The sequence below is a fragment of the Strix uralensis genome, chromosome 1 (genome assembly GCF_047716275.1).
Source record: "Strix uralensis isolate ZFMK-TIS-50842 chromosome 1, bStrUra1, whole genome shotgun sequence".
Taxonomy (NCBI): domain Eukaryota; kingdom Metazoa; phylum Chordata; class Aves; order Strigiformes; family Strigidae; genus Strix; species Strix uralensis.
In genome coordinates, this window is record NC_133972.1 from 129,877,905 (window position 1) to 129,893,345 (window position 15,441).

The 15,441-nt window shown below is 34.9% G+C and overlaps 1 protein-coding gene across 5 annotated transcripts in view; it reads left to right on the plus strand.

The window, feature by feature from the left end:
• SNTG1 (syntrophin gamma 1) overlaps positions 1–15,441 on the plus strand; it is a 363,466-nt gene that overhangs the window by 272,440 nt on the left and 75,585 nt on the right. For all 5 annotated transcript variants that reach the window (XM_074880871.1, XM_074880862.1, XM_074880897.1 and 2 more), the window contains one exon: positions 10,848–10,886. In XM_074880871.1, coding sequence (XP_074736972.1) covers positions 10,848–10,886 — 39 coding nt within the window. The remainder of the gene's footprint in view (positions 1–10,847; positions 10,887–15,441) is intronic.

Genomic DNA, 15,441 nt, shown 5'->3' on the forward strand with positions numbered 1-15,441 from the left:
CTTCAACAAGTAAACCTTATACAGATCAAACTGATGATGAGAATATGCATTCTGTTATGAGGTATTTTTCTTCCAGCACCTGCTAATGGTGCATGTGGAAACTTTAGATGGAAACCAAAACTATAGATGTTTCAATCCAAATCTTAAACTGAATTTGTAGGAGTTATGGTTTGCAGTTCCTTTCCCAAAGAAGTCTGAGGGAGGAGGAGGATGCCACAATTGGAGCATACCTGGTAGTGAAATCTCTTAAGAAATAGGTAGAGAAATTACATGAGAAAGCTGTCAAACTGTGTGAAATCTGGAATCAGAGGGTGTGGATAAGATGATTGGCAACAAGCCAAGAAGATCCACAATAACACCTACTGTGAATGAGGACACCTGGCTAATGAGGTTTCTACTCACAGGTCTTCTTCATAGGGAAATGGTGCCTTCTCAGGCATTGATGCATTACAATGCGGCCCACGGTAACTGAAGTTTCAAGCCTAATGATGGAGTGGAAAAAAATTAAAATGAAAACCTGGCAGGCTGGAAAAGCTGTGAGACTAATGATCACCCTTCCCATGAGGAAGAAATGTATTGGTCATGAGTGACTCACTCCTCTGTGTAATGAAAAGTTTGGTCTAGTGAATGAACCTAACATTGTGGGAAGCCTTCTGTCTCCCAGGAGCTTAAATCTGAGGGATGTTGCCAAAGCCATCTAGCCAAATGACAATTAACTGGGACTGCTCATTCATACAGGCATGACTGATTTCAGTGTGACTTTAAACAGACCAAAAGTGACTACAAGACTCTTGGAGGAAGGCTGAGGGGATCAGAGCTGTTGTAGTGTGCTGGTCATTCCTCCTCGTCGTGCAGGAAAATTGTGTCCTACAATGCTCATATGCAGAGACAATGTTACCAAAGAGGGCTTTGGCTTCTTTGACAATAGCATGAACTTGCAAGGAAGTACAGGTGAAATGGAACTGAAGAAAAGAATAATGTTTCAACTTCAGAAAAGCTACACAAAGAGCAGACAGTTTCTTATTTGTTTCTGTGATGGATTACATGAGAAGTAATGGGCTTAAACTGCAACCAGAAAGAAGCTGTTTTGATATAAGGAAAACTTCCAGTGCTAAGTAGAGCTATACTTGCTAATCGATTGACTCATAAGACATTGAGAGCGCCATTGTGGTAGGACTGTACAAATGGGTTGGGCAGAGAACTTTGATCTGTTGAGTTGCTTTTCAGCCATATGTTTCTATTCTTTTGTACTGTCATAGAATGAGCATATACATATCAGTGCTTGCAACTGCATTCAGAAATACTAGGATAAGACAAACTATGGCTACCATTAGACTGAAGTTTTTCCTCCATTGCTTTGGCATACTCTGAAAATTTCTGAAAGTAAATACTACATACTAGATATTATATTGTCTGAATGTTATTTTGTAATGAAATTATAAATGAAAAGTAAAATTGAAATTGGAGTTATCTACATTATTTAATTTCCTTGAGAAATCAGAAAGTATGAAATCTGATGTTTTATATTAGGAAAGATGTATAGTTCAATTTTTAAAACTTTAAAAATCTGGTTTCTGCTAGAAGAATGACATGCGGTAGCTTATTCTGCAGTAATAACTGGTGGACAGAGGGTTTAGGAGCTGCAGACCTGTTAATCAACCATCTAAACCAGATAATCAACCCTCTGATTGATTATTTGCATTTAGATAACTATTCCTATTGAAACCCATCCTCGTTAAATACCAGTCTCATCACCTCAAGTGATGTGTCACCCTTACATTAGATACATAGACTACATACTCTTTTTTTAGGTTTGGTTTTTCCTACATTACTTTAACTCTCTTATTAGCTGCTATGAATTATCAAAATTATAACATAACTACTTTCCAAATGACAAAAACACCCAGCCTTGTTTTTTTCTATATGCATATGGTCTTGTTTGTCATCATCCAAGTTTCATAACAAGCACAAATATGCATTCAATAAATGTCAGTCTTGTGCACTACATTTATCCTTGTAAACTGTATATCAGCTTTGAAAATATTATTCCACCTCCAAAAAAAATTCTTACTAGATCAATGACATTTTTTAATCATATCTAGTACACTTGTTTAATAATGTTATTTTCCTCTTCAACAGTTTGTATATTCAAGCATTTCTCATGGTGTTTGTACAGACAGATTGTACAGACAGACAGGCAGTATTACTGCCTTGATTTTGTGAAGGAGAGTGAACCAGGGTTTTCTTCACTGTGCTCTTACTTCAAAATCTGGCTCTTTTCTTTGCCTTAACCTTAACCTCATTCCTTTGACAAGTGCAGATATCTTGTTCCTCCGGGGTGTTGCCGTTATGATTTATTGATGTGTCGAGGATATAACTGCTTCTTTTGTATTTCGTTATCTACTAAATCAGTCATTATGACCTGCTACTCCTATCATATTCTAAACTTTAAATATTTTTTTTTTGTGTTCTCAGTCAAAGTATAATAACTCAAGCATGCTATTTTAACTAACTCATGTAGTGAAGTTTGGAAGTTTAGGATCCCACAATAAGTCGATGATAGTCTGTGGAAATGAATTGTAGATTTCTAGTGCCAAGCATTATCTTCCAACTATTAAACTGTTGTATCTTTCTTTTAGCAGTGAGATTTTTGAAAGTTTAGAATTTCTTTTATTTAATTTTTAACATAAGACCTAATCGCTATCTATAGGGAAGAATATAGCAACAGTTAAGTAAAACATTCTTGAAAAACAGGATGGAATTTCAACAAAACTTTACTTGAACGTTGAGAAGTCAGAGAAAGATAATAAAATGTGTATTCTGGAGGCCTCTGATAGCTTCTAGAGTCTAGTATTTCCAGCTATAGAAGATATATAAGGTGTATAGTTGAAGTATTTTGAATACAAATGACTTAGAATTAATAATTTTAAAAAGATTAGGTAGGGAAATCTAGAAGTTATATTTCAGGTGGAAGTCCCTGTTATCTTCAAAGGAAGACTGGGTTGGTAGTTGCTAGGTATACTATATCTTTACTCAGGAATCTATGTATGTTTTCTTAACAAGAAGTAAAATGGATTTGAATACCTATGAAGCATTCAGATGGATTTCCATTGCAAACTGTTTTTCTTTGGTGCATAGTAAAATTGTTTTAAATTGCAAATGAAAGAGGTACTCAAGAGGAACATATTTCACTAATTTGGGAGTAGATGTTTTACTGATGATTACCTATACCAGCTTTTTTACTCTTAGTGTGATTGATACTGCAGTAATTATACTCCAATGAGCAACCACTATTACGATATAAACCACAATTATCCAGTTGCATTTCATTATCTGAAGAAATTCTTTTTGTATCTCCTTCTGTGTCAGCTTTTTTCATGTTTTTTTCAATTGTTGTTCACAGTCTTTCTGGTAAATCTTCAGTAGAGAGATGTATGTTTCTCACTTTCATATGGGACCATAATAGCTTTTTCAGGCACTGGCTTTCAGTTGTTACCATTGTCTCTTTAATAATATGCATGTTGCTGCTTGTATTTTAATTATGGAGGTTCACTGTCATGACACTGTGTTGTTTGTAACACAAGTATCTTCTTTAAAGAAGCACAATAGCAATATTATCATTAAGGTAATGTCCAGATTTAGGAATAGGTGTTAAATATTGAAGGATTAAATAAAGTCATTCATCTATTAAGTGAAACTTTTTTTTTTTTTCAATTTAAGAAAAAGTGATTGCAGTCCTATTATTGGAACATCACAGTTGTGGGAAGACTATGTTTTGTGCTTTTGTCCTTAGGGCTCCCACTATACTTCCATGTAATAGGCACAAATCTTTGGTATTTCTTTGAGATATCCATCCATTACTACTCTGCTGGTAGTGTTCAATGCATCACTAAATCCTTCTGAGTGAAAAAGGAAATGGAAGAAGTTTGATGGTATGCAGGTTTGAAATCATAGTTCAGATGGCCATTTGTCCTTCCATAGTGCTCTTACATGCCATAAATTGATAATAACCCTCAATATACAAATCTTTTCTTTCCATGCATCAGTTCAAGACCTCTGTTAGAAATGATTTGTATTCAACTGATTTGTTTTTAGGGGGGAGCATTCCTGAGTCTTACTAGCTATCCTTTGTTGTCTCCAAAAGGATTTATCAAATATCTGCATGTATGGGAGTTCACCAAAACATGCAAGCTCTCTGTATACTTTGTACAACTGGCAGTCAGTACAAGAATTTAAAAGGAAGCTTGTAGAATTATAGGACTGCTTTCCAGATGAGAAATCAAGACTATCTCAGGCCTTTCTTACTCTACTTATATGTAGGATTCAAAGGAAAACTTTTCATTTCCAGATGGATTAAGATGATCCACGAGAACTTTAAGTGCTGATATTGAACCAAAGCAAAGATCCATCTAGTCCTGTGTCTGGCAACAGCAAAAGTATAGCTATACCGCCCTTTGTCTTTCCAGACAGCTGCTACTTTGGGACTTCTTCAGTCAGCTGATAAGGGACTTCCTGAATGCCTACTATGTCTTAACTGTCTGTCACGTCCCGCTCAGATGAGGGAGACAAGTGACTCAGATTTGTAAATCCCCAATGGAACGGACAACAAGTCTCCAAGTCCAAACATTTATTAACTACCCACAATGTACTAATTGAACACACGATAATTAGCTAAGTATATAGCAAGTAGTGGCAAGCAATACAATATGCCTTGCATTTCTTAATGGGAAAGGGAAAAGAGGGAGATTGAGGGAATGGGGAAATACAGATCACCAGTCTGGGTTTCTGCGCTGATCCCACCAGAGAGGGTTCCAGGACGCACAGAAAGCATCCATCTTTTTCACTTGCATCCATCTTCTTTGTTTCACTGCACTCTCCAGGCCCCCCCCTTTCTTCTCCCTGCTTGAGTTATACACACTTCCCTTGGGTCCATCCCCTAGGCCGACCCACATACCTACATATCCCATGTATGGGGAGGGGTAAGGTGTTTCATGGGATGATGTCATTAGCATGATCATGTTAGCCTTCATTAGCATATTGAGGGGTGTTAACTTTAATATGCATTTCATGGATAATGAAGCAAAGGTCATTCACCAGACAGATGGCCCTTGAAATTTGGCCAGGTGCACCAGAGCAGAGCCGTCCTGTCTCCACAGGGCTCCCTCCTCCAGCTGCGTCTTGTGTTATTCAGGCAGCCTTATCATCTTCGACCTCCACAGAATGCACCCTGTGACTCAGTTTTGTCTTGCGAGTGTTTGAGGCATTTCTTCGATCAGCCTCAACTTTTGCTTTCTCAGGCTGTTTTTCTTAGTTTCTCGCAGGCCTGGTTTCTTGTCTCTCACACTGTCTATACTCTTTAATAGGATTTGATCTCTTTTTGTAATTTTTTTGACTCCTAAGAGGAATTTTATAACTATTATATAAGTTGAAACATATATCATCTTGTTTCTCACTTTTGTTCTCATCTAGAAACCATAGTGAGAATGATTCAGCCTATGGGCAGCTATAGGAACAGGCTCTAAAGCAGAGGTCACATTTCTGCTTATGCATTATTCAGTGTTGTATCAAGCCTCTCTTCTATATAAATGTTCATATATTCTGTTTTTTCCCTTTCTTCCTTCAAGGAACTTGATGCTGAGTTCATTCAGGCTGAGTGCATTTACAATCCACTTCATCTAGTCTTGAGAAAAATCTGAGTTAGGCATGAAAATATTAGAAATCATGTCATTAATCCCAATCTTTCTATCCTTTGAACCATTTAGCCGGTAAAATGTGGTCAACAGACAATACAGAATGGCATCATCCCTGGTAGGTCAGGAAGCAGACATAAGTGTTGCATTAAATAGTTACTATGCGCCCATATTTTCCAGAAGATGTTGGCAGATCACTTTGCATATCATAGCTTATATGGATTTTCAGCCTAAACTCTAAAATCTACTACAGCTTGTAAAACCAGCATCAAGAATTCTTACATTCAGTCTATCAGCAGTTATACATATATTTGAATGTATTCACCAACATATGATATATTTCGTGTCAACTGTTGGATGCTTCTTTCAAATTTTCTCTGGTTCCCTGCTTTTTTCAATGCATGTATACTCTTGGATAACAAAATTTCACAACCTTACCACAACTTACCTATCACATTGAGCAAAGAAAAGCCTAACAAGGACAGAAAATAAGATTAACCGACTAATAATTCCAAATGTTAGTTATATACTCTTTCTTAGTCATTCATTAACAGAAGATTATCATAGCATGGATTCATGTTTTTTTCCAAAGTGCTCCAAATTCTAATGATCTTTCTACCTGTTCGCAATCACTTAATATCCCAATGGTATGCACGAGATAAAGTTACGAACTATTTAATGAATTTTCATTCTTGTCAAGATATTATAGTTTAATTAGCTGCTAATGAATGTAAATCAGCAGTTATGTAATGCAAACAATTGATGAAGAAGGCTACAGAATCTAAATTGTTTGGGTAAATCCAGATATATGGCCAGCATAAATTAAAATAATAAAGAATTCTTTTTGAATTGGAAAATTTCTGATGAGGAAGGAGATCTGCAAAGTTACATTATATCTACAGGCTGAAAGAAAATGAAAGATCAAATTATATATGCATGTGTGCGAGAATCTGAGCTACTGTTTAAGTCAACAAAATACTGAGCAGGGGCTGTTGCCCTCACATTCAAAATGTTGCCCTTAAATCTTGGCTGTTCTTGTAGGTACTCCGAGGGAATGGTCTCTGCCAAGCTCTCTGTCCTGACAACTAACACCTACTATATTATTGCTTCTTGCAGAGGACCAGTTGTGATACCGGAGACTGACACTGTCATTAATCGTCTTTCCAAGTAACACATTAGAACTGTGAGCATCTCATTTACAATACAATTTTTCAGGAAATAAGATTAAAGCAAGCATGGGACACATAGAGTTTTCAAACATATGATTGCTTCTATTTAAATTTTTAAGAATTGAAAGAACCTGGAATCAGTGCCTTTACCTCTAGATCTTACTGCCTTTAAGAGTCCTTAGGGTGGTATGTGCTCATTGAAAGGCACATTTGCTCATCATCTCATGAGGTTGCTGTGATTACAGTGGAATAGCAAATTTCATTAAAATAAATAGGTAAAAAAGGTCAAACAAACCCCTAATAAATAGCAGTTTTGAGATCACACTTTAAAATCCTCTTCTGGAAACTGAAAATAATTGTTACAGTGTTGTTTGCTCAAAGAAGGTCTGAAATAGTACCTCTTATAGGAGTGAACAATTCAGTTCAGTTTCAACTGAATGTGAAAATTTAAAACCCAGTTTCTGTGAGCTTAATCAATTGTATTCCAGCAGAGGACAACAATAATAAGGTAAAATTAAAAAATAGTAGTATGGAAAAGTATTCTTCCAAATTACTGCTTCTCTGACATGAAGATTGTTACATAAAATATTTTTTTAAAAAAAAAAAAAAGTTGCAATCATTTTGCACACCTGAAGGCAAAGCCTGCTCATCTGCTCGCCCTGCTGAGGAGTGATGTGTTCCATGTTCTTATTTGTTCCTTCTGCAGAGCAGGCACAATCATCACTGTGAAAGCTATCCATCTGTGGTGGCAACATCTAGTGCACAAAATTAACTGAATTTGGCCATGATGCATTCTTCTCTATGTCTCACTTCTTTGTATCATCTTCCTGTCCAATATTCTTCATGGCTGTGATGTCCTAACATATTTGGCTAGCTGATTTTTTGGAACATATCTAGTCATATTTGTTTGTACCCTTATCACAATCAATTATGCTTCAAACCATTCTTCTATGATATCTTCCCCTAAAATCTATTCTTCCATTATTGTCTTGTATCAACAACACTTGCCTATTTACTAGTCAGATGCAACATAGTGCAGAGGTACTTTTTTTGATGCCTTCTTCCTCCTTCCATGTTTAGGTGATCATCAAATACCAAACTACTTTCTGCATGGTGTTCTTAGATTTTTTTTCCTAATCTGAATTCATGGAAGTTGAACCAGAATACAATTTCACCCCTCAGCACCTACTTTGTGAACATGAAGTAGAAGCAGGTAGTTCTTGTTAGCTTCAATTCAGCTTTCATAATGCTTCCTGTGTCTTTGCCTTCAGAACAGAATTTGTTTACTAGCTGCTTCTTTTGACTCCTTTTGGCCACTCCTGATTTTTTATTGCTCTGGATAAACACATCTTTCTAAAAGAATGCTTTCAGAGATCCTGCCTTTCTTTCTTAGGGTAGTATCTGGTGGAGTGTTTGATTTAAAAATATTATGTGCATATATGTGTGCAGTGTATCGTACTGGTGTCCTCTGATGAAAACAAATGTTACTCATTTACATCAGTTACATAGTGTTGAGTGCTGTGATTGTGCTTAATAAATAATAGTATTACAATGAGTTCAGTAACATTATGGAAGACTGAAGGAACATTTTTCTTTTAGATAATCTCAAGTAACAGTAGATTTTTTTTTTTCTCTTTTCCTTTGTGAAAAATGCTTACATTTAGATTTTGATTATTAAGGATTGGTGGATGTGGATCATCTATAGATTAAATTTTACTCAGTGTATGTTGTAACATGCTGGGAAGAACAATGTTGACTAATGTTTTTCTTTCTGTATTCTCAACACAGTGTATGTCATAATTATAAAGATCAATGGCGTCTGCTGCCTAATTGTAGAACTTTTTTGCTTTTTACCTTATGTCCCATTTTTATGCTTGAGAACAATAAACACTTAGGATGTTCCTAAAATTAATCACACTTAACAGTTTTTAATTCCAAGTAGAACTAAACACCTATAATGCAGTTTGCAAACTATAACATAATTAAAAACAATTCATTTCAAGAAATCATCACCATGTTACCTGAAAGATGAACAGGACCATTTTAATTCATCAAAGTAACAATAGTTCAAACAACTATGCAATGTAGGTACTTAGATGGTACTTTGAAAAAATGATCTGAAAACTTGTGAATGAGAAAGTGATGTTTGGATCATGCATTTTATATTGCCCGGGAACATTTAAAGGTACACAAGGCTCCTAATGTACTTTATTTCTGTTAAAAAATTCAATCTCTGTGTATGAAGTAAACAAAAATGCTACTGAAGTATTTAATAATGTAACTGAAACTTGCCCCTAAAGAGGTATTTTCAGTATTTTGTTTAGAATAGTAAAATCTCTTTTTCTTGACAATGTTCTTTCATAACTGAAATTTTTCACAGTATTGGCTGTTGTCTTTGCTTAAACTAGAAGGAAATACACAGTTTTGATGAGGATTTTAATAGAATCTACTAGCACAAACAGGGATTTATCATGCTGGAGATTTAGGAATAAATCTCAAAAGTCTTGAAGTCTCTTTCTGTCAAAAACCTGTTTTTCATCCAGCTTTTCTTTTAAGAATTCATGTAAAATAATTGTTATCTCATAAAGTGTGGATTTATTTTATTTTAATACTTTGTCCACCGAATGTTCTTGCTCCTCTAATGCTTCCACTTAAGTTACATTGAAGGAGGAAACTGAAACTGAGGTATATGCAAGAAGAGAGGGTGGAAATGTTCTTCTGGCACTTTTGATTCAGGATACATTTGAAAACCTACTGAAATTGCTTGTCAGCATGTTCTTGGCAGTAAAAATTATCCTTTAATAGCAAAACTGTGGGATGTCAGTGACAGACTTATAGACTTGCTCAGTATTTACATGAAGAATGCAAAGAGGTTTCCACTGCAGCAAACAGTCTGTTTTTAAAATCTGCAAAACACATTGCCGCTCACATCTCTGCATATAGTTGTTTAGAGATGATATTGTAAACACTGGAGGAAATTCAGTGGTGATTCTTCTCTTCTTCTAAAAAGATACCAGACCTTTGGTCAAAGCAGTGTAAATGTTATGCTGTGGTTTCAGGGCTTTCAGGGCTATACAACTGATTCCTAGTTGACAATGTCTTTAATTTAAAGATGTGGTTTACTCCTTTACCCATAGCTACAAAAAGAATTGTGAAAAGTTAACATAAAAGAACTAAAAATAAATTCTAGGTATTAAGTATCTGTCATGAATGCACATAGTAGATTTACTAGGTTTGCTCAAAAGCTTTCAGGACTTATGCTTAAAATAAAAAAAAATAAAATTAAAAACAAACAAACAAACAAAAAAAACCCCCAAAACCCAAAAAAAACCAAAAACAGGTTTGTTCTGCTAATGTCAGGAATGGGTATGTTCCACACTTAAGGAGTTGATTTGGACACTTTTGTGTCAGAAAGCTGACAGTGTTTATTCAGATGGAGTCAATGATCTGCAGGGCTAAGTACAAACTCCTCAAGAATCAGGTGTCTCAGACTGGTTTTCTCCTTTTACCTAGAGGTATTGTTAAATGTTTTAAGAAAAAATTACTTGAACAATTATCAAAACTGATTTTGCACACTTGATTTTGCACCTAGGATACAAAAGTAGAGTAAGGAATGTTTCAAAGGCTATTCCAGCCCAATTTCCCATCATTCTTTAAGGAAAGGAATTTGCTTAAAGCTTGATGACTTTGGTGGATAGTAGTAAGTTGTTCTGAATTATTTATATAGTTAAACACTCCAGTTAATGTTATAGCTTCTAATCAGAAAAAAAGAAAAAGATGTAGTGTCATAGAATTCAGAAATAATTTTGCAGGTATTTTCCTTTTTGTATTCTGAATAGCTGAATGAATCACACAGTGACCACAAAAATGTCTCATCATTCACACGAGCTTGTCTGATATATGTCTCTAAAAACCAATGAAATCCAATGGTTTGGGTTGTTTTCTTCTAATGACTGAGTATTAATCTATTTTTTATTCATTTTTATAGATTAAAAAAATCAACAGAAATTTTCCCGTAAACCAGCAGGTAAGAAAAAGAAAATTTGGGGTTGTTTCATTTACAGTTCTCATTTCAACTGTATTTAATTGTGTGGTAGCTGTGCATTATTCTAGCTCAAGAATTCTCAGTAGATTTTCTTTAGAGCATACCTTGATGCCTCAGAATAGTGGGTTTTTTTCTAAAGTCAAAGGGAGCTAGAGTGTTCGGTCAAAGTAAGATCATGCCTAATCTTTTCAAATCAACCTGTTTAATGCACGTATATATATTTTCTTCAGATTGCATCTTATCCATTTTACTATAAAAAGGGGAATGGGATTGTTACACTTTACAGAATTAGCCAGCAGCCATCAATGTTCTAAAATTCTAAAAATGTATGAATTCTATTATCTAAATGAAGGCATAAAAAAATAATATTTGCATGAGGTTATGGAGCACACCAGTAGCAGAATTTGGAACAAACAGGTCATCTGAATGTCTCCAAGCTCATCCATTAGCAATCTCATATTACTGGAAGGCACTGCAATGTCTTAAAAAAAGGGAGTAAGATTCCTTGAATAGAGATGGTTTCTTGCAAAATGCATCATGAACACAAGTGCTGCTCTTCTCTACAGCTGTGTATCAGGTGATTGGATCCATGGAACAAAGGGATAGAGTTCTGTGTCTTGAGGAATCTGTTCTTTCCACAATTATTTTTTTATTTCTAAAGAAGCAAACCTACAGGCAGCTCAAAGCTAAAGGCTGAAATTCTGAGGTTCTAGTTGCTAGAGACCATAGTAAGAATGGAAACAGCCACGCCTCCTCAAAAGGATCAGCATATATTTTACAAAACTTTTGAAACAAAACATGAATAAAAATATTCAGAGTAAAGCTCAGTACACTGTAAAGTGAACAAAGATTCATTTGGAACAAAGTCTGTTCCCATACTACAGTAATGCCATTCGTTGTTCTATGATACAGCACAACAGTTGAAAATGTGACCATTTTGTGGTGGGCTAATTATCACAGAGTACAAGTCTAGTAAATTAAACCAGTTAATTAAGTATGCATGTGTTGTGTATCACAACTATTAACATAATGGGGAGTTCTTTTTAAGAAACTTGTAATAAGGGGAAACAGAGAAGTGTGATTCATCAGAAGGAACCAATTACTTCCTCATAGGAGAGAAATATGTGTAGGACTGAGCTGTAAACTTGCCTTCAAGAGGACAGATTTGAGGAATAAATGTGCTTTCACCTCCCTTACACCATATCTTCCGCCAGTCAACATATTTCTCAGTTCCCAGTCTCTGGCCCAACTTTATTAATATAGAATTATTAATATGGAATTGTGCTGTGTGTAACTCACAAGAGGGGATGATATTACTATTATGTTTCCTGTTTTCTTCATAAGAAGGTCCACACATCATAATAAATTAATAACAATAATATTATTAATAATAGTAAGAATAATAATAATAACAACAACTATATGGGTATGTATAAATAAAGTTAGAATAAATAAAACATAATCAACAATTAGGTACATTTTTATTTGCCCTTGATTCTCAATTCTTCATCTGCACTACAATTAGTCAGATTTTTAGATACTTTTATATCACTCTTGCATCCTGAAGTCACAGACAGGAAGTGGTTTGTCACATTCAGCAATTGAAGGTAACACTTGCATTTGGGCATTTCAGAACAGTTTCTATAACATCAGTTGCTGGCAGTGGCAAAGAAATGCTCCTATCTCAAAAGAAGGAAGGACAAAATAACTAGTAAACAATAGTTAACTTGCTCCATTTTCACCAATAATTTACTCTGAACTTATCCCTCGTCTTTTCTACTGGAAAAAAAAAAAAATAAAGAACAAAAATATAAGCAACAGTTATAATGTCCCACGAGGCTAACATATTAATTCAGTGATCTATGCTGTTTTGGAACTCTTGGCACGTGTGGTCAGTAAGGCATTTTCCTCTTCGTTAGAATTCCAGTGGAAAGCAGAAATAACTTTCTTGAATATCTTGTTACTCATGTTATCTATTAGGGCAGCCTGCAATTAATGCATTCTTCTCTCATCAGCATCAATCACTATATTCCAAAGGAATTACCATGGACCATTTCAAGAAAGTCAGCCAAAAGTTCAAACTGAAAAGAAAGAGGCCTATGTGATGGGCAGTGAGATTAATAAGGCCTCACTGTCCGTCAAATACTGGAAAAGAAAAAGGTTTATTGATCTGTGGATGTCTTGAAATTTTAAAGAACATTAATTTCAAAAACAGACTCCCCTTTGGGTTTACCTTATGAAAGATGGCTTTGGTTTTTTACTGTAGAAGGAGCTAGGAATTTTCACCTAATTTAAATTTAATAAGGTATTTCTGAGAAGAATCAGAAAAGACTACACAGATCTAAGGTTAATTTCTGTCTTCTGATATGCAGCAGACATTAGCATGATATGCAGGGAAGGAACAGGTCTTTTTACTTGTTACATTAACACATCATTATTTATCTGAATACTAAATTATCAACTTGAATACTTTTCTCATCTTGACATTTATTTTAATAAAATGCATTTTTTGTCTAAAAGGTTGAATAGCTACTTTTGACTTCTTTCTGCAAGCACATCATGAACTTGAACTCCGAAACAGATCTGATTGGGATTTTACTTCTAAATTTTTCTTACAGCTTATTTTGCCTAAAATGATTAGTCCAAACTACAAGCATGTTATCTGTTTAGGGTGAAAATGCCTCTATGTCTTATTGTACACCCTATGCATCTTGTTCAATAAAAAGCTGTAATAAGACAAAACTGACAGTTTCTAAGCACCTATAATGAAATGTTTTCAAAGTCAGTTTTTTGAAAAACATCTATTTGCTAAGAATTTTTAGAGTACTATCTTTAATCAATACAGGTAAAAAAGGTTTGTGTGATCATGTGGCTTTTCAGTTCTCCCTCAGTGACAAAATTTCTACAGTATATTTTACATTTCTTCCCTGTATATCTAAAGATTACTGATAAATTTCAGTATTTAACCTTTTCTCTCAAATATCTTCCTTTACTAAGGGGATCAATATCTTTCTCACACTGAGATATTACTAGTATCAAAAATTCATGTGAAGGTTTTGATCTTACACCTTTGTCTATCTAAGAAAAATTTTCTACAGAATTTTCCATCAACAGTGGCAACATTGCAAGTTAATGCTTTGACTGCTGTCTTCATCCTATTATGCTTTAAAAAAAAAGCATACTTAATTTCACTTAACAAATACCCAGGTTTTTTTTTTTTTTTTATCAGCACTATCAAGGTAATTGAAGGTGATTTTCACTTAGAATTTTTGTATATATATGTGCATGTAAAGGAGGGAAAGCAGTTGTCAAACTAGAGTCAAGGAACCAATTGAGTTAGAATACCTTTATGAATGTATTCTTAATTTTGAGAGGAAAATATCAGCACAGACAGATCCATTAGCATTACAATGTAGAAACAAATGAACCTACATAGGTGTGGAAGCTGCTGTAACACTGACAGTGGTAACCAAATCTCTCAATGATGCAATAAGTTAGAAAGAGAAAACGTGATTAGAAAAGACTTGACTGCACATAATGTAGCAGCTTTCCTTCAAGGAAATTTTGAAGGTAGGTTTGTCTGGAAAATTATTAGAAAAATAAGATACATTTATTGGAAACTGAAAGTTCAAATATGAAGAGTAACGATAAGAAAGTGACAATTATATGGACAGCATGAAACAATAAGAAGTTTTAAGAATAGTGTTTAATAGTGGTGAAAAGGTGATGACAAAAATGCTAGAAGGCCACACAGACAAAATATTGTTGAAGAAGATTGTGGAAGAAGAGGGAAATAAAGTTCTTTCGGAGCTGACGATGAAAAGAACACTTGAAGGTGGTAAAAAATTAGAAAATTGGTTGTGTTTTCTATATTGGTACCATATGCACAGTCTACATATAGTACCATCTAAGACAATATCAGCAAGTAGTTGAGAAAAAAAATTTAGATAATTTGGTACTGAAAACACAATGCATATTTTATATATGCACTAAATACTATGTCGTAGGCAAAATTTTCATAATTTCAGAGGAAAGACAATAAAGACCTCATAGCAGAGGCACGAAGAATAGAATATTTCAAGGTTTCAGCCAGAGGCTTCTCTATTTGATCAGTCAAGATGGAAGAGGAAACACAGGTATGTTTCCTTTTCTCGGAACTCATCACCGCTGTTCAGCTGTTACACTGATTACAGCAAATGTCAGCTCCTGCAAGAGCCGTCATGCAGGTGAGTTCTGAATGGTGGCATCATCTTCTCTGCTAACCCCTTCCAAACAACAGGAAAATACACCCTACCTCAATAAACTGTGGTGGTGTGTTGAGGTCAAGCACTGCCCATTCCTTTTCAGTTCCCAGTTAGCCACCATGAGTTTGTGAATGTGCTGATCTCAGCTGAAAATTGACTTGATAGCATGTATGGAAATCAGAATTAGATAAGTCTTTCTTACAAAACTTTCTGATCTTTCTCAGAGTGGGAAATCAAATGTATTGCCTCCAGATACTGGAGATTTTACTACACATTATAACCCTCATTTTTTA